Genomic DNA, 26,938 nt, shown 5'->3' with positions numbered 1-26,938 from the left:
TCTGACAGTGTCCGGGGTCAAGACTCAATAATGGGTCACATCCTTAGAGGTTCTGTTAGCTTCCTGGGCTGCTCTAACAAATGACCACAGACCAGGCACCTTACAACAACACAAATGTATTATCCCGCAGTTCTGGAGGCCAGAAGTCCGCAGTGAAGGTGTTGGCAGGGCTGCGCTCCCCCTTGACTCTTCTAGCTTCTGGTGGCTCCAGGACTCCACTCTCCACCTCTGTCCTCACAGGCCCACCTTCCCTGTGTTGTGTGTTCTCCTTTCTCCTCTTTTTTTTTTTTTCTGAGATGGAGTTTCACTCTTGTTTCCTAGGCTGGAGTGCAATGGCACGATCTTGGCTTACTGCAACCTCTGCCTCCTGGGTTCAAGCGATTCTCCTGCCTCAGCCTCCTAAGTAGCTGGGATTACAGGTGCGCACCACCACACCTGGCTAATTTTTGTATTTTTAGTAGAGACAGGGTTTCACCATGTTGGTCAGGCTGGTCTCAAACTCCAGACCTCATGATCTGCCTGCCTTGGCCTCCCAAAGTGCTTTGATTACAGGCATTAGCCACCATGCCCAGGGGTATCCTCAACTTAATTATATCTACAAAGACCTTTTTGTCCAAATAAAGTCACATTCACAGGTTCTAGGAGTTAGGATATGGATCTATCTTTTAGGGGCCTCAATTCATCCCACTACAGATGCCAACTTACTGAATCGGTTCATCAATTCTCTGTTTGCTAGTGTAGACTGGGGGTAGGGGACGGCAGCTTTTGCTTTTTTGAATGGTGAGTCTTTCCATGCTGAGTTTAATGAGGAATCTGGCCATAGGTGAGGGGTAGTGCCAAGGAAGGCTCTGCAGATGGGTGTGGGAGGGGCCTGTGGGAGTGATTTATAGACCAGTGTAGGCAAGGGTCTAGGGATGGAGGGTTCCAACACCCAGAGCAGGAGGGAGGTGACCCGAGAGCTGCGGCCGTGGCAGCCGGAGGAGCTAGGGTGCTCCCAGAGAGGCAGTGTGGTGGAGCCCTGCCACTTAGGTTCCCTGGGTGACTTTCAGGCTAGGGCTGCTATTTCTCAGGGTCCCTTTGGTGGTTAGTCACAGGAAGCACTGGTTCAACTGGCTGAAGTAACATGGAAACAAATCACCTCCCATCATAGGAAGTCCAGTGGCTGGGTGGTTGCAGGCACAGTTTGATCAAGGCTTTGCCCTACTTTTCTGCAATCTCCCTGGTTCGGCCATTCTCTGTATAGGGCTTTTCTCAGACCAGTTGCCCTCGTGGTCACAAGAGGCCTGACTGGATGTGATCATTTATAGGAGGAGAGGAAGACCATGACTTCCTGGGCCTCCTAATGAGTGAGGAAACTCCCCACGGGCTCCAGGGAGCCTCCCCTTGCTCTCATGACTCCACAGCCAGGATTGCATGAAGGCCCTGAGCACAGGCCTGAGCCAGTGATGCCCAGGGAAATGAGACCACGGGAACCCACCCTGGAGCTAGACTGGGGCCAGGCCCCTGAAATATCTGAAAATCAGTGTTCTTTGTGGGAGGAAGAGGATGGCTAGTACATGGCACCCAGGTCACCGTGCGAAATGGTGGAGCAGCAGCCCATTGGCACAGCCCGAGCAGGGCCAGCCCCAAAATGAGGGGCCACAAGCTAAGAGCAGGTTCCCAGGAAGAAAGGGCTCCTGTGCAGGCCATGGTGGTTTGCTGGGAGAGGGGCCCTGAGACCTCACTTCCCGGATGTTGGGGCTGAGGCACTTGGGGTGAGCACTGGAGGGCATGGACAGACAGGAAGATAGCAGTATCCACAGCCCCTCCTCCTCCCCCGCTCCCCCATGAAGGCTGCTGTCTGGCTTGGAGGATCCTTTGATGGGGAGGGGTGGGGCGAGGCTGTGGGAAAGTGGGCCGAGGCTGGGAGCACCTCCTTCTGCTTCCTTGGGTGAAGAGCCTGGACAGATGGGGCTCCGCTCCTGCCCTGATCACCCCCACCTTGGGTCTCCGATTCCTTGTTTGAAGACGGGGGCAAGGCTGTCAGCTCTGTCAGTCCCCTCCTAGCTATGGATATCACCACAGGCAGACGTTCACTACGAGAGAATCTTGGGCTCACTTGATGAGAAAACGCCCCCTCGCCTTTTTTTTTTTTTTTTTTTTTTTGAGACGGAGTCTTTCTCTGTCGCCCGGGCTAGAGTGCAGTGGCGCGATCTCAGCTCACCGCAAGCTCTGCCTCCCAGGTTCGCGCCATTCTCCTGCCTCAGCCTCCCGAGTAGCTGGGACTACAGGCGCCCCCCCACCACGCCCAGCTAATTTTTTGTATTTTTTTTTTAGTAGAGACAGGGTTTCACCATGTTAGCCAGGATGGTCTCGATCTCCTGACCTTGTGATCCACCCGCCTTGGCCTCCCAAAGTGCTGGGATTACAGGCGTGACCCCCTTTTATTTTTTTTAAATGTAAAAGCTGCTTTGTATTAAAGACATATAATCCCAGCACTTTGTGAGGCCAAGGCGGGAAGCTCTCTTGAGACCAGGAGTTCGAGACAAGCCTAGGCAACATATGAGACCCTGTCTGCTGCTATTGTAGGACTCTGAACAGGCCTCCTTAACCTCTCCAGGCCTCGGTTTCCTCATCTGTAGACATCTGGAAAAACAGCAAGCCCTGCCTCATGAAGATGCTGGAAGAATTAATTGATTTGCATTTACAGAGCTTAACATTGTGCTGACTAGTGGAAGAAAACATGTTCACGTCTGGAGCTGGGATGACTTCTGGGGTGCAATAGGCACCACCTACCTGATGCCACTGCCAGGAGGCTCTTGGCCGCCACCTGTGGATGACCAATCACACCAGGCAATGGCGGAGCTTCCGGTGAGAAAACCCTTCAAAGGACAAATCATCCACGAGCTCTCGACAGTAGGCAGCCTCCCACAAGAGATGAACCATCATCATCACCATCCCCATCACCATCATCATTATCATCACCATCACCATCATTATCGTCATCACTATCGTCATCACCATAATTATCATCATCACTATCATTATCATCATCACTATCATCACCATCACCATCATCATTATCATCACCATCACCATCATCATCCTCACCATCACCATCATCATCCTCACCATCACCATCATCATCACCATCACCGTCACCGTCACCATCACCATCACCATCACCATCACTATCACCATCATGCTGTCCAGCACTCTCCAGGGCACTGTGACCTCCATTACCTCCTTGCATTCTCACAACAATGCTTTTGGGAAGTGCTTGCTTTTTCCAAACAGCCAATTCTTCAATTCTCTGACACTAACTGGGTGTTCTGCAATTCCATTCAATTCCTTCAATAACTACTCAGAGTTAGCACAGACCCCAGAGGCCAAGGGGCTTAGTCCTGCTTCAGATGACAGCCATAAATGGGGTCCCCTGGCTATATGCAATTCTGCCCGGCCATGTTCAGGTTCAATAATTTGCTAGAACGACTCATAGAACTCGGAAACATATACTTATGACTATGGTGTATTATAAAGGACACAAATGGCCAGATTTGGTGGCTCACGCTTATAATCCTAGCACTTTGGGAGGCCAAGGCAGGCAGATCACCTGAGGTCAGGAGTTTGAGACCAGCCTGACCAACATGGTGAGACCCCATCTCTACTAAAAATACAAAAATTAGTCAGGCGTGGTGGTGCACGCCTGTAATCCCAGCTACTCAGGAGGCTGAGGCAGGAGAATCGCTTGAACTTGGAAGGTAGAGGTTGCAGTGAGCTGAGATCATGCCACTGTACTCCAGCCTGGGAAACAGAGCCAGACTCCATCTCAAAAGAAGAAAAAGAAGAAGGAGGAGGAGGAGGAGGAGAAGGAGGAGAAGGAGGAGAAGAAGGAGGAGGAGGAGGAAGAAGAGAAGAAGAAGAAGACAGCCTCTGTCCCTGTGGAGCTGGGGTGGCCTTACTCCCTGCACATGGATGTATTCAGCAACCCAGAAACTCCCCAAACCTCGTTGCTGAAGTTTTCACTGGGGAAGCATGATTGATTAAATCATTGGCTACTGGTAACAAAACTCATTCTCCAGCCTCCTGGAGGAAGGGGGAGGACACGGGGCACAGGGGTGCTGAAGTTGCACCAACCCTCTTCTCATCAAGGTGGTTGGTTCCTCTGGTGACCAGCCCCATCCTGAAGCTATAGGGTGGGGAGGCCCTATCAAGAACCACCTCATTAGCATAAACTAAGATATGGTCAAAGGGGCTCCTTATGAATAACAAAAGACACTCCTATCTCCAACCCGGTGGCAGGTGCCTATAGTCCCAGTTGAGGTGGGAGTGAAACTGCCATTGCAAAATTATAACTGAGACAATGAAAGAGATCTGACCTAACCAACTCCATCTTGCTTCTAACCTCCAAGCAAAGAGGGAGGGAGGAAGGAAGGAAGGAAAGAAGGAAGGAAGGAAGGAAGGAAGGAAGGAAGGAAGGAAGGAAGGAAGGAAGGAAGGAAGGAAGGAAGGTGGGGGAAGGAGGGAGGGAGGGAGATGGAAACTATATGAGGTGAGGGATATGTTAATTAGCTTGATTGTAGTGATTATTTCGCAGTCTAATGTACAACAAAACATTAAGTCAGCCGGGCACAGTGGCTCATGTCTGTAATCCTAGCACTTTTGGAGGCAGAGGCAGGTGGATCATAGGTCAGGAGTTCAAGACCAGCCTGGCCAAGATGGTGAAACCCCGTCTCTACTAAAAATACAAAAATTAGCCAGGCTCGGTGACAGTGACAGGAGCCTGTAATCCCGGCTACTTGGGAGGCTGAGGCAGGAGAATTGCTTGAACCCGGGGGCTGGAGGTTGCAGTGAGCTGAGATCGTGCCACTGCACTCCAGCCTGGGTGACAGAGTGAGACTCCATCTCAAAAAAAAAAAAAAAAAATTAAGTCATATACCTTAAATATATAGGTTTTTATTTCCTAGGTAAAGATAGGGAGCAGGAAGAACTTTCTAACTAAAAGCAGGGAGCAGTGTGGGGTGTGGGGCTTTGGAGTCAGGCAGATGCCACTGACCTTGCTATGTGCTTGGCTTCTCTAAGCCTCAGTTTCCTCATCTGAAAAATGAGGAAATAACCCCTGCCCAGCGTCAGGCCTACTGGCACTCAGTGCTGTATGCTACTCTTGATTTAGGACTGGAAGATATTCAAGCAAACATAGACCAACCACTTGACAGGAACCTCATAACTGTTAGAACTGGATTAGGATTACGTTTAGCTGCATGTAATAGAAAACCAAAAATAATCATTTGGGCACATATAGTTTCCCTCACATAAAGGAATTTGAGAGGTTGGCGATAGTCTGGTCTGGTGGCTATCAGACAGCTCCAACCATGGGACTCAGGGTCCTTCCATCCTTGCTTGGTCCACCCTCTTACTGTGTGCCTTCCACCCTCAAGATTACCAAGAGGGTTGCTAGACCAGTCCTCTTGCTGGACCAAGAGGGTTGCTGTTGCTCCAGCCTTCACATTCCTGACAGGGGGAAGAGCAAAAAGATGTTAAACTCTTTGAAGGATCCTTTCTGAAGTTCCACTCAATACTTTCTGCTTACTTCTCAATGGCCAGAACATGGTCACATGTTCTTACCTACCTGCAAAGGAGGCTGGGAAATGTGTTCTTTTAGCTAAGACATAGCGGCCCTGAATAAAGTCAGGGTCCTGACACTAAGTGTCAAAAGACAAAATTACAAGTTTAGTTTAAAGCTCTCAATTGGCTTTGTGATTCTAGAATCAGGCAACACTTGATTTCCTAAAATAGAATAAGGGTTCCAATGAATCAAGCAGTGAAAGTTGGCTTTATAGACAGGAAGAGGGTGGAAAAAAGCAGAAACTAAAAACAAAAACCAGGCTAGACGCAGTGCCTCACACCTATAATCCCAGCACTTTGGGAGGTGACAGGTTCCCTTGAGCCCAGGAGTTAGAAACCAAGTTCTGCCTGCCTGCCTGCCTGCCCGCCCGCCTCCCTCCCTCCCTCCCTTCCTTTCTTTCTATCTTTCTTTCTTTCTTCTTCCCTCTGTGGCCCAGGCTGGAGTAAACTCGGCTCGCTGCAGACTCCCTGCATCCAGCTCCCGTGATTCTCCTGCCCTGGCCTGCGGGCTGCCTGCAATTGCCGCCGCGCGCCACCACCCCTCCCTGGTTTTTCTCCTTTGGCTGGAGGCGCGGTTTCGCCATGTCGGCCGGGCTGGTCTCCAGCTCCTGACCTCCAGTGCTCTGCCCGCATCGGCCTCCCGAGATACTGGGACTGCAGATGGAGGCTCGCTCATTCGGTGCTCGGTGTTGCCCGGGCTGGAGTGCGGTGGCGTGGTCTTGGCTCGCTGCAGCCTCCGCCTCCCAGCTGCCTGCCTTGGCCTCCCTGGGTGCTGGGATTGCAGCCTCTGCCCGGCCGCCGCCCCGTCTGGGAGGTGAGGAGCGCCTCTGCCCGGCCACCCATCGTCTGGGTTATGAGGAGCTCCTCTGCCTGGCCGCCCCGTCTGGGAAGTGAGGAGCGCCTCCGCGCGGCCACCCGGTCTGGGAAGTGAGGAGCGCCTCTGCCCGGCCGCCCCGTCTGGGAAGTGAGGAACGCCTCTGCCCGGCCGCCCCGTCTGGGAAGTGAGGAACGCCTCTGCCCGGCCGCCCCGTCTGGGAAGTGAGGAGCGCCTCTGCCTGGCCGCCCTGTCTGGGAGTTCTACCACAGAGGCCAGAAACAATGTCCGGGCTGGATGTGGTGGCTCACGCCTGTAGTCCCAGTACTCTGGGAGGCTGAGGCGGGTTGATCACTTGAGGCTAGGAGCTTGAGACCAGCCTGGCCAACATGGCGAAACATATGAGAAATACAACTGTCAAACCAACCAACGAACCAAGCAACAACAAAGCAGGTCTACCCTGGAGTAATACTCTAATTTTTTCTATTTTCCTCCCTTTCTGATCCTTTATCCCACTTTCTTTTTCTTCCTCTTCCTTCTTCTTTGTCAAATGGAGGATTGAGTTATTATCATTGATCCATACAAAGTCCCTCTCTCATTTATTTTCTTTAATTCCCACCCCCCATTTCTATTCCCCGTCTTCCCATGTGCAACCTTCCTAATATGTTTGATATGCATCTTTTTGTTCGTATGTACTTTTAGAAAATGTTTATTGTTTTGTGTGCAAAATAAAATAAAATAAAATAAAAATAGTAAAATTTAAAATAAATAAATAAATAAAACAGAAAGCATATTCCCAAAAAAAAAAAAAAAAAAAAAGAAACCAAGTTGAGCAACATGGCGAAATCCCATCTCTATGAAGAATTTTAAAAATAGCTGGACATGCTGGTGTGTACCTGTAGTCCCAGCTACTCAGGAGGCTGAGGCTGGAGGAGTGCTTGAGCCCAGGAGTTCAAGACAGAAGAAAAAAAAATTAAAACGGAGGGAACTTCATTATCATGCCACTTGAAGATTGAAACTGGCCTGTTTCTGTAATGTCAGCATTTTGGGAGGCTGAAGGGGGCAGATTCCTTGAGCCCAGGAGTTCGGGACCAGCCTGGGCAACATGGTGAAATTCCATCTTTACAAAAAGTAAAAACAAAATTAACTAGGCGTGCTAGAATGTGCCTGTATTCCCAGCTACCTGGGAGGCTGAAGTAAGAGAATTGCTTCAGCTCGGAGTTGTGATCACACACTGAATTCCAGCCAAGGCCACAGAGCAAGATGCTGTCTCAAAAAAAAAAAAAAAATACCGGGCTCACATCTGTAATCCCAGCACTTTGGGAGGCTGAGATGGGTGGATCACCTGAGGCCAGGAGTTTGAGACCAGCCTGAGCTGAGGCATGAGAATCGTTTGAACCTGGGAGGCAGAGGTTGCAGTGAGCTGAGATCATGCCACTGCACTCCAACCAAGGCAACAGAGCAAGACTCTATCTCAAAAAAAAAAAAAAAAGAAAGAAAAAAGAAACTGGCCCATTTGGGAAACTGGTAATCATCTCTGTCTCCTGGTGATTTGGAACCTCAGTTGTGAGTGACCCCATCTTGACGTTTAGTCCAGTCTGTTGTGGCCTGGTGCAGGAGCCTCATCCGAAGCAGTAGCCTCCTGTAATTTCTATTTAGCAATTGTCTGACACTAAGGAAGAAGGTCATCTGGGATGGGCAGCCACCATTCTCTCCAGGACTCCTTCACAAGCTACAGGCTGTACTCATCGGCCCCTCACACTCCAACAAGACTGGGTTTGCTCTGTGACCTCTGCGGTGGCGGTAGGGTATCTGTGGGGAAAATAAACACTTAGTGAGCAAGGAGCCTGGTGTCAGTAGTGCAGCCAGCCTCAGAGGGTTACGGTGGAGGCTGGCTGGGCGGAGTCAGTAAAAGGAGTGTGAAGGGAAGGCCTGATCCTGGGAGAGGTGGAGGAGGGAGGGAGCCAGCCAGGAGAGGCAGCAGGAGAGAGGACAAGGGCAGAGAGTTTCAGGGAGGGGAATTTTCCATACACTCATGACCATGCTGCTGATGGTGCAGCCCAGCGCTGGCAGCAGCTGTCACCTGCTGGTGTGGTGGAACCGGTTCTAACGGGAAGCCTCTGTCTGCATCCGCCAGCATCATTACCATGCCAGTCATTAGATATATCTTTTTTCTTTTTTAAGGCACAGGATCTCGCTTTGTCACCCAGGCTGGGATGCAATGATGTGATCATAGCTCACTGCAGCCTGGAACCCCTGAGCTTAAGAAACCCTCCTCCTGGGCCTCAGCCTCCCCAGTAGCTGGGACTATGGGTGCGCACCACCATGCCCACCTAATTTTTGTTTTATTTTTTGTAGAGACAGGGTCATACTACGTTGCCCAAGCTGGTCTTGAACTCCTGGGCTCAAGCGATCCTCCCACCTTGGCCTTTTAAAGTTCTGGGATTACAGGCATGAGCCACCATGCCCAGCCCCTCATTCAACATTTTAAATATCCCTCCTGGGTATGAGAGAGTGCTGGAAAGCTTAGTATTGAAGCCAGACAGGGTTCAAATCCCAGATTCAGCTCTTATTAATAGTGTGGCTTTGAGTAAGTCACTTATTCTCTGTGAGGTTCAGCATGCCTGTGTGTAAACTGAGTACACTAGTAGAACAGTACCAACCCAGAGGTGATGGGTGATGAAAAGGATGCTACACGCCCTTTCCTGCCCATAAGCAGTCACTAAATGTTAGCTGATAACCCCTGGAGAAGCACAGACACTACAGACTGAGCCTTCCTCTCCAACCATCTTCTTAATGTAGGATTTCTTTTTTTTTTGGGTGGTGGGGGGGGATGGATTTTCACCCTTATTGCCCAGGCTGGAGTGCAATGGTGCAATCTTGGCTCACCACAACCTCCGCCTCCGGGGTTCAAGTGATACTCCTGCCTCAGCCTCCCGAGTAGCTGGGATTACAGGCATGCGCCACCATGCCCAGCTAATTTTGTATTTTTAGTAGAGACGGGGTTTCTCCATGTTGGTCAGACTGGTCTCAAACTCCTGACCTCAGATGATCTGCCTGCCTCAGCCTCCCAAAGTGCTGGGATTACAGGCGTGAGCCACCGCGCCCAGCTAAGCACAAGTAGGTGTATCTGGGGTTATCTTTCTCCAAGAAACACTCAGAGGTCTGCAGACCTTTTGTTATTCTCTGCCCTTCTAGCCCTGATGAGCAAGGAGAAGATAGAGATTTTTGCCCCACATCAAAAGGGTTAAACCCACTGCCACAAATGGAGCTGCCCAGGCCCTTGGCTTTTGCTTATACCTACTCACCACTGCTGGGAAACTGATTCCCTGCAGGAACACTGACTAAATTGGGGGTGGTTTGTTGTTGTTTGTTGTTGTTGTTGTTGTTTTGTTTATTTGTTTTGAAACGGAGTACGCTTTTGCCCAGGCTGGAGTGCAATGGTGCGATCTCGGCTCACTGCAACCTCCACTCCCTGGGTTCAAGCAATTCTTCTGCCTCAGCTTCCCCAGTAGCTGGGATTACAGGTGCCCACCGCCACGCCCGGCTACTTTTTGCATTTTTAGTAGAGATGGGGTTTCACCATATTGGCCAGGCTGGTCTCGAACTCCTGACCTCAAGTGATCCCCCCGCCTCAGCCTCCCAGAGTGCTGGGATTACAGAAGTGAGCCACCATGCCCAGCCTAAATTGGGGCCTTGAGGCACCAGTGTAGACAGAGAGGTGCTGGGAGGGGTCCCTTATAAACACTGTTCTAAATAAACATCTGCGTCCCTTCTCATTTGTCAAAGTCACAGCTCTCACTCCTCCTGTGGCCCTGTGGCTGTACTTCCCCTGTACACACGCCTCCAGCCCTTTCAAGAACATTTGTCATTTTTTTCCCTATGTACCTGCAAAGTTGGCAACAAACTGTCCCATAGACTTAGCCCACTTGGAAGGCTGCTCCAGAAGTTCAAGGCCCTTGCTCTATGGAGACCTGTGACATCACCAGTGGCCACAGTCCCTTGTGACCTCACCACTTGGACAACTCAGCCCAGCTGGGTTGCAGCCACTCCCTCCAACCGCCACAAGCAGCAAAGGGCATAGAGCCGGCTCCACCAGCAGCCCCACACATGGCACTCTCGGGGTACCCCCTGGGCAACGTGGCTGACAGCAGGTCTAAGGACAGCCCAGCAGGAGAGCCCCAAGGTCAGGTCCCACTCACAGCAGATGTCTTGGCAGTGAGCAGCTCTGTCGCATCCACCGACTGGCAGGATACAGATCAGGCCTCCTTCAAGACGGCCACCCCCGGGGCCATATCAACATCTGGAGACAAAGACAAGGGTGCAGTTGTTCCAGAACACGGCCAGAAGACACCTAGAAAAATCACATCTCTGCTTCCCAGCCAAAACCCAAGTCCCCTGCAAATGTCTATGAGCCTTCAGAATCCAGCATGGGACAGGCAGGTTCAAGACGCAAGGACAAGTCAGAGTCTAGTGGTTTTCCCAAGTCACCTCCTGGATAAGGACAAGATGTCACAAATGACGAGTGTTCCTGAGAGAGAGCCGGAGTCAGCTCCCTCTGCCCCGAGTGCTGAGCTACAGTCCACCCAGCACATGGAGGCTCAGCCCGTCGAGAGTGATGCTGACCATGTCACAGCAGGTGCCAATGGCCAGCATGGCCCTCAGGCTGCCAGCACCACCAAGGCTGCTGAGGAGAAAGCTGAGCATCTAAAGGCCCCACACCCTGAAGCTGAAGCTTTGCCATCCGATGAGTCCCCAGTGGCAATGGGGGCAAATGTGGTGGACAGCTTAGGAGACCTGCAGGCTTGGTTCTTCCCTCCACCTCCAGCAGGCAGTGTGTCCCTGTTGCCTGGCCCCCACGAGGTGGCCCTGGGGAGGAGGCCCCTGGACCCCAGCCTGTACATGGCCAGTGAGGAGAACGACTACATGCACTCCATGACCAGCCTGCTGGACAGGGGCGAGGGCTCCATCAGTTCCCTGGCAGACATCCTGGTGTGGTCCGAGACCACCATGGGCATGGCCATAGCCACGGGCTTCTTGGATTCCGGCCACAGCACCGTGGCAGACCTGCTGCACAGCTCAGGGCCCAGCTTGCGCTCAGTCCCCAGCCTGCTGGGAAGCGTCAGCTCGGCCTTCTCCTCCGGGCTGGTGTCAGGGACCAGCTCAGCCCTGCGCACCATCACCCATGTGCTGGAGACAGTGGAGCAGAGGACTGTGGAGGGCATCCGCTCGGCCATGCGCTTCCTGACCAGCCACCTCACCCCACGCCGGGCCCAGGCTGACCCCAGCTATGATTAGAGCCCTGCACAGGGACCCCCGAAGGGCTGGTTCAGTGGCCTCCAGAGATCCCTGGGACCCTCACGCCCTGCTCCCTTGCCCATTCTTGCTCTGGACGGTTCCCCCAGCCTATGCAATAAATCACCAGCGAGCATTTATTTCTAAGCACCAGCCTCTTCCCTTGCAGTGCAGTGAGCAACACGGTGATGGACAGGAGGGCTCGGGGTGTGGTGGAAACGTCCCCTGAGGGTTTCTCAGGTTGTCCCATTCAGGGGCTGGGGGCAAATGTGCAGACAGAGAAGCGCCTGGGCAGAGCTGGAGGCAGTGTGGCGGGGGGTGTCTCAGACCTGCAAAAACCCATCCCTACTGAACCTCCACCCAGGTAAGCTCCTGAGGAGCCTTCCCTGGGGCCTAGGCTGGCCTGGCAAGCTCAGGCTGAGAGGCAGAAGAGGCAGTGCAGTTGACAGTGCTGAGTCAAACCATGTGGGTTCAAGCTCCAGCGCCAGCACTTGCCCTGGGCGAATCACATCACTCTCAGCCTACTTAGCTGTAGAAAGGAGAGAATAAATCCATACCATGACTCTGTTATAAGACAGAAGGGAAGCGATGCAGGCCATAATGCATGGTGTCTGGCACTTGATAAGCCCACACATGGTGGCTGCCATTATCATTATCCTCCAGTGAGCTGGGGGTGCAGAGGGAGCAGGAGTCTAAGCAAACCGACTGTCCTGGTTTGCCTCAGACTAAGGGGGTTTCTGGGTTGTAGGACTTTCATATTTAAAACCGGAAAACCCCAGGCAAACTAGGATGAGTTGCTCACCTTAGACCCAGGTCTCTACGTGGTATTTACTCTTGTCTGTGAAGATATGCATCTGGGAAAGCATTAGCAAGGCCCGGCCTTGAGTGCAGCAATGGGGCAGCCCTCTGCTTCGGAAGCTGTCAGCCCACCCTCTGGCTAGACCCTGTGGAGCACCCGGTGGTGTGACCTGGTGAGTGATGCCCTGGCTGGATGTCCGCTCCAGCCCCACCCTTAGCCAAGTGCCCTCAGCAGCTCTCACTCGCATGCCTTCATGTGCGGCCCTGGCCACGGATGGTTCACTCGTCCTTCCTGGTTCCCAGCAGAGTCTCCAAATGGGAGCCCTGGGGCCGCAGCCAGCCAACTAATGGGTTGTTTGACCTACATAGTGCTTCTCAAATTGTAAACTAATCGCTAGCATTTAAAAAATAGATTTTACGGTCGGGCAGGGTGGCTCATATCTGTAATCCCAACACTTTGGGAGGCTGAAGTGGGTGGATCACCCGAGCTCAGGAGTTCAAGACCAGCCTGGCCAACATGGTGAAACCTGCTCTCTACTAAAAATACAAAAAAATTAACTGGACATAGCGGTGGATGCCTGTAATCCCAACTACTCGGGAGGCTGAAGCAGGATAATTGCTTGAACCTGGGAGGCGGAGGTTGGAGTGAACCAAGATCACACCACTGCACTACAGCCTAGGTGACAAGATATAAAAAAAAAAAAAAGGCCTTCCTTCCCTCCCTCCTTCCCTGCCTCCCTCCCTTCCTTCCTTCCTTCCTTTTTTATTTCTTTTCTTCCCTCTGTGGCCCAGGCTGGAATCTAGTCAGCTCCCTGCAGACTCCCTGCCCCCGGCCTGCGGGCTCCCTGGGATTGCCGGCGCGCGCCACCACCGCTGCCTGCTTTTTCTCCTTTGGCTGGAGGCGCGGTTTCGCCATGTTTGCCAGGCTGGTCTCCAGCTCCTGACCCCGAGTGCTCTGCCTGCCTCGGCCTCCCGAGGTGCTGGGACTGCAGACAGAGTCTCGCTCACTCGGTGCTCGGTATTGCCGGGCTGGAGTGCGGTGGCTTGGTCCTGGCTCGCTGCAGCCTCCGCCTCCCAGCCGCCTGCCTTGGCCTCCCAGGGTGCTGGGATTGCAGCCTCTGCCAGGCCGCCACCCCGTCTGGGAGGTGGGGAGCGTCTCCGCCTGGCCGCCCATCGTCTGGGATGTGAGGAGCGCCTCTGCCCGGCCGCCCCGTCTGGGAGGTCTACCACGGAGGCCAGAAGCAATGAGGGGGCTGGACGTGGTGGCTCACGCCTATAGTCCCAGCACTCTGGGAGGCCGAGGCGGGTTGATCACTTGAGGCTAGGAGTTCGAGACCAGCCTGGCCAACATGGCAAAACATATGAAAAATACAACAGACAAACCAACCAACCAACCCAGCGACAACAAAACAGGTCTACCCTGGAGTCGTACTCTAATTTTTTCTATTTTCCTCCCTTTCTGATCCTTTATCCCACTTTCTTTTTCTTCCTCTTCCTTCTCCTTCTTCTTTGTCAAATAGAGGATTGAGTTATTATCATTGATCCATACAAAGTCCCTCTCTCATTTATTTTCTTTAATTCCCACTCCCCATTTCTATTCCCCGTCTTCCCATGTGCAACCTTCCTAATATGTTTGATATGTATCCTTTTGTTTGTATGTATTTTTAGAAAATGTTTATTGTTTTGTGTGCAAAAAAAATTAATAAAAAAAAGATTTTGCATTAAAATCTGGATTTCTGCTTCTCTGGGAAAATCTAGGGCCCTCATTTCTTCAGGACCCCAGGCAGCAGAACTGCCTGCTTTAGGGTGTATGTGCTCACTGTCCACCACAGCCCACCTGGCCTGCATCAGTGACCCATGTCACCAGCCCCGCCCCACCCTGCAGAAGGCTCACATGAGGAACGGTGATGTCAGGCCCCAAGGTGGATGCAAAGATGAGCCTGGTGTGCATACCTGCTTCCCTCCAGGAGCTGCCACTTTTTTTCTTTTTTTGGATGGAGTCTCGCTCTGTTACCCAGGCTGGAGTGCAGTGGGATGCCATCTTGGCTCACTGCAACCTACATCTCCCAGGTTCAAGCAATTCTTCTGCCTCAGCCTCCTGAGTAGCTGGGATTACAGGCATGCACCACCATGCCTGGCTAATTTTTGTATTTTTAGGAGAGACATGGTTTTGCCATGTTGGCCAGGCTGGTCTCAAACCCCTGACCTCAGGTGATCTGCCTGCCTCAGACTCCCAAAGAGCTGGGATTACAGGCATGAACCACCGCACCCGGCCTCACTCATGCTTTCAATAAATTTTTTTCTTTTCTTTTCTTTTTTTTTTTTTTTAAATGGAGTCTTGCTCTGTCACCCAGGCTGGAGTGCAGTGGCGCAATCTCGTCTCACTGCAACCGCTGCCTCCTGGGTTCAAGTGATTCGCCTGTCTCAGCCTCCTGAGTTGCTGGGATTACAGGCACGCACCACCACGCCCAGCTAATTTTTGTATTTTTAGTACAGTCGGGGTTTCACCATGTTGGCCACACTGGTCTCGAACTCCTGACCTCAGGTAATCCGCCCTCCTCAGTCTCCCAAAATGTGGGGATTACAGGCGTGAGCCACCGCACCTGGCCTCAACAAATATTTTTTGAACATCCACTATGTGCCCGGCACTGCTAGACACTGAGACCACAAGGGTGAACCAGCCATCAGAAGGAACAGAAACCTAACTCAAACCAGATGAAGCAAAGAGATGAGTCAACCAGCACAACAGCCAGGTGTGGCCGGGCCAGGCCAGGGCCAGGGCTCACCCTGGTCCTCAGGGCTCTGCCGTTCCGGCTCGGCTCCCCGGGGCTGGCCCCCTCCATGCTCAGGCGGCTCAGTCACCTTCCGAGAAAAGAGAAGCTTGTTCCCACTGGCTCTGGCAAGAGAGTTGGGGGAGGACGCTGCCAGGCCTGGCTTGGTGCCTGTGCCCTCCCCTGAACCAATCACTGAGGCCACAGGAATGAAATCCCTCATCACCTGGCCTGGGGCCAGGGTCAGACCAGAATTGGGGCCTTCCTAGGGGAAGGGATGCTGGGCCCACCACCAGCAGAGTGGTAGCGAGCGTGTCCTTTGGGTCCAACTGTCTTGAATCCTGACTCTCCCTCCCACAAACTGTGTCACCTTCATCTTTCCATGCTGTTTTCTCATCTACAAAGTGATAATAGTACCTTTGCATAGGACTGTTGTGAGGATTAAATGAGTTAATGTGTCAAGTGCCTAGAAGAGTGCCTGGCATGTAGTCAAGTGCTATGTGGTCCTGAGGATTACTGCAGACGGGCCTGCGCAGCTGTGTGCCAGCGCATTCATGACTTCATTACAAGGGGAGTGAACATGGGGGTGCAGCAGCTGCACATTGGCAGTTACCTGAGCTGGGTCTTTGCTGTTGGAGACAGAAGGGCAAAGGCCTGGCAGTGTGGTGATGGTGCCACCTTCGTGCAGGAGGGTGATGGGGATGGGGGCTGCTCTATGAGGAGATGGTCCAGAACTGTGGAACTCAGGCTGGCAGGGAGGGGTGGCAAAGCAAAGGGAAAGGAGACATTGCAGGTGACCAGCTGGATTGAGGGGCCAGGAAAGCATGATTCCTGGGTGGTTTGGGCCTGGGCAGTTAGGAGACTTGAGGTGTCCCTGGCAGGTGGTGGGACATGAGGAAAGGGTTAGCGGAGGCTGGTGGGAAAGGACTGGATCATGTGTTTGTTTTTTTTGTTTGCTTTGGGTGTTTGTTTGTTTTGTTTTTGTTTTTGTTTTTACAGTTTTTTCTCACTATGTTGCCCAGGCTGGTATCAAACTCCTGGACTCAAGCAATCCTCCTGCCTTGGCCTCCCAAAGTGCTGGGTTACAGGCATGAGCCACTGTCCCAGGCATGTTTGCTTTTAGAAATATTGAGTTTCAGCCAGGCACGGTGCTGTAATCCCAGCACTTTGGGAGGCCGAGGTGGGTGGATCACCTGAGGCCAGGAGTTTGAGACCAGACTGGCCAACATGGTGAAACCCTGTCTCTACTAAAAATACAAAAAATTAGCCGGGTGTGGTGGTGGGAACCTGTAATCCCAGCCACTCAGGAGGCTGAGGCAGGAGAATCGCTTGAACCCGGGAGGCAGAAGTTGCAGTGAGCCAAGATCGCGCCATTGCACTCCAGCCTGGACAACAAGAGCGAAACTCCATCTCAAAAGAAAAAGAAAAGTGGCAAGCTAGCACACTTTTTCCCATCAAAGTGTTTATGAGGGGCTCGTATTAACACCTAGAGGTCACTGCTACTCCACAAGGACAGAGCTCATGCCCAGAACAGGGAAAAGTTATGAAGTCCCACTGGAACCACACAACTCTGCCTTGCATTGCATTCTGCAGGGCCAAGTTCCCAGTCCCCCAGGGGGCTGTGACAGCCACGCCACATTGCTTTGAGTCTCCAGGGCCTCACCACTGGCCAACTCACTCTGTGCTGCCTTGAAACCCACTCAGTCCAGTGTCTGCTGGACGGACCCTCCCTGCTAGCTCTTCTTGATCCTCCCCTCCTTGCTGTGGGGTAAACAGTTGTGTTGGCAAACCCACCCGGCAACACATGGGGACCCCCAGGGATTCAAGTACTATATCATACCTGGGGAGGCGGTCAGGGCTGCACGCTCAGGGCCGGGGTGTCCAATACAGAAAGAAAGGGTATGCTCCAGCTCAGGATGGACGGCTGAGGAAGACATTATAGAGTGAGAAAGCGAAAGCCCAGAGACAGCAGCTTGAGGACAGGTCCCATTCCACAGGCAAGAGAAGAAGAGGAAGCAGTTCCTAAAACAAAACACAGGAGCAGGCGGCAAGTGGGGGTGATCCAGCCCATCATGGGGACCTGGGCTTGAAGGCATAGGGGACCACCCCCAAAATATGCCACTTTGGCATAAGGATGATTTGAGCTGAAGGCAATTGAGAAAAAGCAGACAGGATGAGCTTTCTGCCCTTTCCCTTTCTGCCTGAAAAACAGGGTGTACATTTCCTTGTGAAGCTCTCTCACCTTGTCCATACCAGGAAGGGGAGAATGGCCTTATCACTGGAGATAGAGATGGCACTGAGAAGCATCTACACAGACAAGCCTTACCAAATAGCCCTATCTACCATAGTGTCCCCCATATGTTTACCTTCCCACAGCTTACCACCCCTAAAAAGTCCAGAAGCCACTTTCCTTTGCCTTGTCACTTCTCTACAAATTTATCATCCTTTGTTAGTATGGTATAAAGCCACCAAGTCTGCTTTGTGGCATTTCTCTTCTATGAAGTACCACCACCTCCCCCATGCCAGGTAACACTTTTAACATTAGGGAGTCATGCTGAACCTATTCTGGGGTCCACCCGATTTGAAAAACAAAAAAAACAAAACCTTTAACATCAAATAAAACGTGTATGTCTTTTATCTGTCTTTTTTTGTTTGTTTTTGTTTTTGTTGTTTTGAGACAGAGTCTCACTCTGTTGTCCAGGCTGGAGTGCAATAGCACAGTCTCGGCTCACTGTAACCTCCACCTTCCAGGTTCAAGCAAGTCTCCTGCCTCACCCTCCCAAGTAGCTGGGATTACAAGTATGTACCACTATGCCTGGCTAATTTTTGTATTTTTAGTAGAGACAGAGTTTCACCATGTCCGGCAGGCTGGTCTTGAACTCCTGACCTCAAGTGATTGGCCTGCCTTGGCCTCCCAAAGTGCTGGGATTCCAGGCATGAGCCACCACACACAGCCCTTTTCTCCTGTTAATCTGTCATTTGTCCAATTATTTTGCAGGTCCAGCTACTGAACCTAAGAGGGTAGGGAATACTTTTTCCTCCCCTACAAAGGCCCCATGTGGTCCACCGCGTTCAATGGATGAAAACTGAATAAGGGGGGAGCACTATTAACTGTTGAGGAGAAGCAGTTAATAGAGACAGAAGGAGGGGATAAAGAATGAGCAATAGAATAAAAAGATGGCTGTGCCAGGCGCGGTGGCTCACGCCTGTAATCCCAGCACTTTGGGAGGCCGAGGCAAGTGGATCACAAGGTCAGGAGATCGAGACCATCCTGGCTAACATGGTGAAACCCTGTCTCTACTAAAACATACAAAAAATTAGCCGGGCGTAGTGGCAGGTTCCTGTAGTCCCAGCTACTCCAGAGGCTGAGGCAGGAGAATGGCATGAACCCGGGAGGCGAAGCTTGCAGTGAGCCGAGATCGTGCCACAGCACTCCAGCCTGGGCCACAGAGCGAGACTCCATCTCAAAAAAAAAAAAAAAAGATGGCTGTGTGTAGGGTCCTCTTCCGTGTTGAGAAGTGAGGTATGATATGACAAAGCTATAAATTCAGCCCTACAAAGCCTGGCATTTCCTCACTCAACAAATCAGGGAACCTGGTTTTCAGCGCCTTCTTGTTTATATGTTAGGGTTAACGTTTGACAACAATCAGCATTTCTCTAGGATCAATAGCCGTCTTTTTGGTGTGTTCTGCCAGGAGACATTGGCCAAGTTAAGCTGAGGTCTGCACCAGCCAATAGGCATGGAGGCTGGACCAGGAGCCAGCAGGACAGGCACAGTGTCCTAACGCCTGAGCCCAACAGGGGAGGGGCTAAGGGGAGGGCACCAACAAGTCCTAGCAGACATCAGAAGGGACCCCCAGCCTATCCAGCCTCCACCCCAAGGTTGGACTGTCCTGACCCCCTCAAAGAAGGCCTTGCTCCTCCAGCCGCTGGGAGCACTGTCGTTGGATAGGCTTCAGCCTCAGCTCCTGCAGAGAGCACCTCACCCAAGGTGGTGAGGTCCCAGGTGGCCCAATCCCCACACTGGTCTGTGCAGGGTTCTGAGGTCTGACCATCCTGACCCAGCTTGGGATAACCGCAGCTCCAGAGCTCCCTCGGGGCTTGCTGGGGCTGTCGTTGAGCCTGCACTACACGCTCGACCTCTCCCTCTCCAACTCTGTCTTCATTCTGCTCCTCTTCACAGGGCGTGATCCCAAATAAACATCCCGTGCACCAAACCCTGGCTCGGCGCCTGCGTTCTGGGGAACCCAAGATATCACCGTAGGCTGCTAATTTCTTCCATCTGAGATGTGTTGCAGTGGGGGGGTTTCAAAACATAGAAAAACTTCAAAGATTTTTTTTTAATATCTCTCTTTTTTTAAAGTTAAAAATTTGAGGCAACCTTGAGAATGGCAAAGAAACCAAATCTTTGTCAGTGTTTGTACTTGCTTTGTAAGGATTATTATTTTTTTTTAATCTTGTCAACACACCTCTGCTGGCAGGAATGTAGGAAAAGATTTCTGTTTAGTCTGTGGGCCTGTGGCTAATTGGTTAAAATTCCTATGCGACTGTAGTCCAGGTTATAGGTTTGGCAGGGTGAGGTATAGCTTCTATCAGGGAAAAAGAGTGTCTCCAAAACAAAGTTCACACATAGGACAGTCCCCCATGGAGGATGTGATAAAGTGTAGAGGTAAACAAAGTACTTAAATACATATTTGACTGTTTAAATGAAAGACCTCCCACGGCTGAGAGGTAGCCCTATTTCCTAGACCGACTTGATCTTGAGCTTCCAGAGTCTCTAAGGACATGGACTGCGCCCTCTGCTGGAGGGAAGGCACCACCGGCCCATACTAGGGGGGCCCAAGGGCGCGGTGGCTCAACTTGTAATCCCAGCACTTTGAGGCCAAAGTGGGAAGATCGCTTGAGCCCAGGAGTTCGAGACCACCCTGCGCAACATAGCGAGACACCATGTCTACAAAATAAATTTAAAAAAAATAGCCAGGTGTGGCAGCACATGCCTGTAATCCTAGCTACTCAAGAGGCTGAGGGGGAGGATCACTTCAGCCCAGGAGGTTGAGGCTATAGTGAGCAATGATCACGTAACTGTACTCCAGCCTGGGCAACAGAATGAGACCCTGTCTCAAAATAATAATAATAAAAATAATAATAAAATAAAAAATAATTTTTAAACATTTTTTAAAGAAAGGGGCAAAAAGGGCACAAGGAGAGAGGGGCACAGACCCTCCAACCGGAGTGACTGCCAGAGCTGAACAACCCAGCCATGTAACAGCGCTCTAAGACTCAGACCACAGAGGGCCCAGAGTCCTCCAGGAAGGACCCAGACACAGAGCAAAGGTCTTCATGGGTAAAGTCTGGCTGAGGGGTCTCAGGACAGACAAGGCCCACTGACCCTGTGCCTAGAAGCAGGCTGGCCCACCCTGTGGAGTCCTGCACAAGTGGACACTGTGGCCCTTAGTGTCTCCAAACCTGTTTCCTAATCTGCAAAGCGGTTCTTCCATTTGCCTCACAGAGATGCTGTGGTCAATAATGCTTTTTTTTTTTTTTTTTTTTTGAGACGGAGTCTCACTCTGTCACCTAGTCTGGAGTGCAATGGTGCCATCTCAGCTCACTGCAACCTCCACCCTCCAGGTTCAAGCAATTCTCCCACCTCAGCCTCCCGAGTAGCTGGGATTACAGGCACTGGCCATCATGCTCAGCTAATTTTTGGGTTTTTGTAGAAATGGAGTTTCACCATGTTGGCCAGGCTGGTCTTGAACTTCTGACCTCAGGTGATCCACCAGCCTCGGCCTCCCAAAGTGTTGGGATTACAGGCGTGAGCCACTATTCCCGGCAATAATGCATATTTTTCAAAAACAGCATTTAACAGTGGGCATGTGACAAATGTCAGTTTTCCTTTACTGGGATTTTCCACATGATCTGTGTATTGGTGAGGAGCCTCTTAATTGAAAGTGACAGAAACCCAGCATGTAGTAGCTTAGGCACAAACTGGATTAATGGGCTAGGTCAGGAAGGGCTAAGAGGAACTGGCTGTGAGGATGCTGAGTAGGAACTCAGTGCTGCCAGTACTCTGTCCCCATCACTTGTGTCCTCCACCTCCCATGGAGGTTCTTTCTCTCCGCCAGGCTTCTGCTCCTTGCAGGGACCGTGGCTCCTGGAGGCTCCAGGCCCACAGGCTGGTCCTTGATAAACCAGAGAGGAAAAGTCTCAGTTTCCCCTGTTGGATCTGATCAATCCTAGGGGAAAGGACCCTGGTTGGCCCAGCCTGGATCCTGTCAGAGCAGGCTGCTCCCAGAAAGGGGAATGAGGTACCCAAAGCAGCCTGTCCCTTGTGGCTCCCCTAAGTCCCCCACTGCAAGGGGCCCTGTCCTAACCCCCATCCCTCCTATATCTGAAGGTTCCCCAGCAGATAAAAGTTGCCTTTCCCACAAAAATAGGCCAGGACTCCAGATGGGGTCCGATGTTTGCCTAAGGCCACACAGAGCCCACACCTAGGTTCTGGGACCCGAGGTACGCCCACCACAACACACAAACTTGCCTGTGAATGCCCTGCACACAACCAGAACCTTCCTTTAAACACATGCTTTGGAAAGAGCAAGGCACTCAGATCTTTCAATACTCATCCCCCCAACCCCATGGATTAAAATATATTCCTTTGCATCTCTGAATTTTAAATGTCAACCAATGAGGAAATAGAATTCACCTAAAATTTTGCTTTGGCTACTCACCTCCTGTATTTTATTAGTACTTTTCAAAATACAGTCTTTGGGGAGGAAAAACACCTCCCACCAATGGGCTCACCACACTGAACTTGAACAAGGCACTCAGGGTCCTTCAGTAAGAGATGGTTAGGATTACCCCAGCAGCAGATGGGTAAGTCGAGGCACAGCAGGGCAGGGACATGGTGGCCGATTGCCGGTGGCCCCTGTGCAGGTTCTGGGCCTTGTGTCCCAGTCTGGGTTCTGGCTTCAGCACTTTATATTCTCCTGCGGTGGGAACAGCCTAAGAACAGAGAAACTTGGAGGTGGTCAGTGCAGACCCCTCTGGCCCCAATGCCCTCCTCACCCAGGGGTGGCCTGGCCTGGCCTGACTGCCCCCAACCCCAGGCAGCGGTGGAGGAAAGGGATGTCACACAGCACAAACGCCGGGGGGGCCACAGGAGTGGGGAGGGCAACCAGGGATGAAGCAGAGTGGAGTGCGCAAGCCTCGCGTCTCCTCCCCCAGGGCAGGTGGCCAAGCTCAGAGATTTCCTGGGTGATTAGGGGGAGGGGCGCGAAAACGCCCCTTGCTGCCACCTGCTCCTTGTTGCCAGAGCAGGAACCCAGGTTGGGGCTTGGGGAGCAAATGAGGCTGGGACAGAGCACGGGGCAGTCAGATGGGGTGAGGCGAACAAAGGCCTCTCTCTGCGAGAGAAATCCCGACTGGCTGCGGGGCGCACTCAGGCCACAATGGGGCTTTCTCCGGCCACAGGCGGCCCGGCCAGCCAGAGGGCAAGGCAGGGCGTCTGCGCTGCCGCGGGCCAGGCGGCACCGCTTCCGCGAGGGAAGAGCAGCTCCAGTGCCGGGGCCGGAGCCGGGGCCGAGGCTCCGCGGCGGGACCAAGGGCGCGGGTGGCCGGCGCGGCCTGCGAGACCGGCCGAGCACCCCCCAGCCCCAGCCCCAGCCCCCAGCCGAGCCCGGCCGGGCCCGGCGGGGCCCGGCCCGGCCCAGCAGGCCCTGCCCCGCCGTCTCCATGGCGACCGTGACCTCAGCGCCTGGGCGGGGAGGGAGAGGCTGAGCCGGTTGCTACGCGACGGCCCAGTGACGTCAGACAATTGAGTTTGGTTCCCAAGGCAACTGGCCGGGCAGCTGGGCCGGGAACTATTTGTGTCTGTCCCCAGAGGGGCTGCGGAGCCTCCAGGGTCTGGCGCAGCTGAGGAAATGCGCTCCTGGCCCGGGGCAGGCGGGGGCCGGGACACAGAGGCCCTTTCAGCCCCGGGAGGCCGCGGGCCCGGGCGGGGCGGGGCGGCACCCTGCAGGAGGACGCCCGGCCTTCTCCCCACTTCTGCCTGGGAGGCCCCTGGCCCGCCGGGCTTTGTCCTATTTATAAATGTGCTCCTGAGTAAACTCCCTGAAGAAAGGGGCCTCTGTGTGCGGCAGCCCAGCCCACAGCGCCGCCCTCGGCACACAGTAGGCGCTCAGCACGGCCTTCTCATGGGACTGAAGACAAGCACCGATCCTTGGGAGCTGCCAGCTGCCTCCAGCACCCAGAACCCCTGACATCGAGCGCCTGGACACCTGTTCCCGAAGCCCTGTGAGCTGATGGGCTACATAACCTCTGGGCCGCAATGCTAGAATAAAATGCATGGCCACTTGTTCCAAAACGATGGAGGGGCGGTGTGGGAAACAGGCCCCAGCCCTGTCGACTGAGGGTGAATGCACTAGTGAAAGTGACAATACATGGGTAAACTGAGGCAGGCGGCATCAACCATAGAGGAGAGAAGATAAGGTTCCAACCTGGGGTGTAAGAGAAACAAGATGCGACAGGAGCAGAAGGGCCATCAGGTGTGCTAAGATAAAGCAGGGACCTAAATTTGGGCCTGCGAGCTGGTCCAGGCCTGCCAGTGGCAGTGGCTCAAGATGTGGGGTGCTGTGACTGGGTCTCAGACCCAGTGATGCCACCTACCCAGGCTTCTCCCAGGCTCCTCCCCCAGTGGCACTCTGTCACTACAGGGTGACATCCAGGCCCCTCACGATCTGTCTCCAGGGAGCCACCACCTCCCCCAGCCCAACAGGCCAAGCGCTGACATCCAAACCAACTGCCTGCCCAGGAGCCTGGGCATGCTTTGTCCGTCTGGCCCAGGGAGGCATCTGCCCATCCCTGTGAACAGCAGCGTCTCTCCTCAACAGTCAGCGACTGCCTTCTGACAGCCTGACCAGGGGCTCTGAGTGCGAGAGGCATCTGGCATCTCTGAAAGAGCAGCTCCAGCCCGGCTTCCAGGGCAGGGACTCTCCACTGCCCGATCTGCAGACTCTCCACCACCAGGGCACCTACTGCAGGTGGGAAAAGCCTCAGATCTATGTCCTCTCCTCTCTGGGTGGAGCAGGCACCGTGATCCCTGTTTCATGCTCAAGGACATTGATGCTCAGGGACTACAGGACTTGTCCAAGGATGCACCCGAGCCCACGTCCCACCTAGGTTCCCCAGTCTCTCCCAGACAATCCCTCAGAAAACAGTCCTGGGCCCAGCAACCAGAGCTGCTGAGCAGGCCCAACTACATAATTTGTGGAGCCCAGTGCAAATTGAAAATTTGAGACCCTTTGTTAAGAAATTATGAAGAGGCCAGCAAGGTGGCTCACATCTGTAATCCCAGCACTTTGGGAGGCCGAGGCAGGCAGATCACTTGAGTCCTGGAGTTCAAGACCATCCTGGCCAATGTGTCAAAACCCTGTCTCTACTAAAAATACAAAAATTAGCTGGGCATGGTGGCTGGTGCCTGTAATCCCAGCTACTTGGTAGGCGGAGGCAGGGAGAATTGCTTGAACCCAGAAGGCAGAAGTTGCAGTGAGTTGAGATTGTGCCACTGCACTCCAGCTTGGGCGACAGAAGGAGACTCTGTCAAAAGAAAAGAAAAGAAAATTATGAAGAGGCTGGGCGTGGTGGTTTATGCCTGTAATCCCAGCACTTTGGGAGGCCGGGGTGGGCGAATCACCTGAGGTCAGGAGTTCGAGACTAGCCTGGCCAACATGGTGAAATCCAGTCTCTACTAAAAATACAAAAATTAGCCAAGTGCGGTGGTGCATGCCTGTAATACCAGCTACTTAGGAGGCTGAGGCAGGAGAATCGCTTTAACCCTAGATGCGGAGGTTGCAGTGAGCCGACATCATGCTACTGCACTCCAGCCTGGACGACAGAGTGAGACTGTGTCTCAAAAAAAAAAAAAAATTAAGGCCGGGCGCAGTGGCTCACGCTTGTAATCCCAGCACTTTGGGAGGCCGAGGCGGGCGGATCACGAGGTCAGGAGATCGAGACCACGGTGAAACCCCGTCTCTACTAAAAATACAAAAAAAATTAGCCGGGCGTGGTGGCGGGCTCCTGTAGTCCCAGCTACTTGGAGAGGCTGAGGCAGGAGAATGGCGTGAACCCGGGAGGCGGAGCTTGCAGTGAGCGGAGATCGCGCCACTGCACTCCAGCCTGGGTGACAGAGCGAGACTCCGCCTCAAAAAAAAAAAAAAATTATGAAGGATTTAAAGACAATGTCAGAAGACCATCAAACTAAGGATGGGACCCATGTGACTGCACAGGTCATGTGCTCATGAAGCTGGCCAGGATGGCAAGTCCAGGACACCAAGCCAGCCTCTTTCCTGGGCACCGTGCACCTCTTCCCTTGCTCAAGGTCCATCTGCTGGCTAGTTCCTGGGATTTCTCTGACCCGCCCACTCCACACAGGCTGGACGTCCAGGGTGTCTTCAGAGAGGCCCACTAGATATTAGGGGACGCTGCCCAGTACTTTCCCATCAAAGACCAAGACCACAGAACACTTCCGGAAACGCTTCCAGAAATGCTCAATCCTGCCAGCACTGGAAGTCTGCCTGCCTATTTTCAGCTGAAGAACACTTGCTCTTGAAGAAAATGTAGCAGGGCTGTCTATCTAAGGTGAAATGTACCAGCTGACAGATGAGAATCTGACACTAATCAACATTAAAACAATATATAAGAACAAAAGTCAGGGGCATGTTTGTGGCCTCCTAGAGTCCACATCATGCCCATGATTTGTCTCACTCTGCCCTTGGAGAGCCAGGGGAAGGAACTTCTGCCTTGGCCCACCTGGGTTTGTCCCCACCCTGGAGTCAGGCCATGCCCACTCCCCTTCCAGTCTCTTCTGGGGTCCCTGCGCACCCTATGCTCTCTTCCAGCTTGTCTGAATCCTGCCCTCCAGTCTGAGTGCCACGTGGTGGGCAGCTTGCTGGGCTGCCCGATGCCCCACAGAACTGCAGGGCTGCTGGCCTCAGACAATATGGCCCTCCACTGTCAGATCCCTCCAGAGATGGCCTCAACCGGAAGAAATGCCTCTCAAAAGCCCACATCTCCCTTTCTTGGGTTCACTCAATGACTGGTGAGCAGTGGCGTCCTGATGAGTGACGAGGCAGGTGGAAAGATCCAGCCCTCTTGCCCCAACTCAGGACAATAATACAAGACCCACCGGGTGCAGTGGCTCATGCCTGTAATCCCAGCACTTTGGGAGGCCAAGGCGGGTGGGTCACCTGAGGTCAGGAGTTTGAGACCAGCCTGGCCAACATGGTGAAACTCCATCTCTACTAAAAATACAAAAATTAGCTGGGCGTGGTGGCGTGTGCCTGTAATCCCAGCTACTTGGGAGGCTAAGGCAGGAGAATCGCTTGAAACTAGGAGGCAGAGGTTGTAGTGAGCCGAGATTGTGCCACTGCACTCCAGCCTGGGCGACAGAGTGAGACTCTGTCTCAAATTTTAAAATAATAATAATAATAATGATAAAATAATAATAAATAATAATACAAGACCATCCCTGCTCCAGAGCTCCCCTTGGGGTCTGCAGGGCCTTCCAAGTTCTCCCTCTGCCCCTCCTGTGCCTTCCCCCAGAGATGCTGACCCCAGGAGCACTCCCTGATGAACCTCCTGCCTGGCAGTCTCCCTCTCAGAG

General features: G+C 52.8%; 1 protein-coding gene across 1 annotated transcript; it reads left to right on the top strand.

Moving 5' to 3' along the window:
- The first annotated feature begins 10,458 nt into the window (after nt 1-10,458).
- Nucleotides 10,459-11,854, top strand: TEX44 (testis expressed 44). Its single transcript, XM_032753898.2, has one exon. The coding sequence runs from the start codon at nt 10,529-10,531 to the stop codon at nt 11,714-11,716; it is 1,188 nt and encodes a 395-aa protein (XP_032609789.1). The 5' UTR covers nt 10,459-10,528; the 3' UTR covers nt 11,717-11,854.
- The last annotated feature ends 15,084 nt before the right edge of the window (nt 11,855-26,938 follow it).

Source organism: Hylobates moloch, unplaced genomic scaffold, assembly GCF_009828535.3.
Source record: "Hylobates moloch isolate HMO894 unplaced genomic scaffold, HMol_V3 SCAFFOLD_1, whole genome shotgun sequence".
In the NCBI taxonomy this organism is placed as follows: Eukaryota; Metazoa; Chordata; class Mammalia; order Primates; family Hylobatidae; genus Hylobates; species Hylobates moloch.
This window is presented reverse-complemented; position numbering and strand designations above follow the sequence as displayed.

Coding starts and splice junctions, on each gene's coding strand:
- TEX44 (XM_032753898.2), top strand. CDS start 10,529: ATGGCACTCTCGGGGTACCCCCTGGGCAACGTGGCTGACAGCAGGTCT.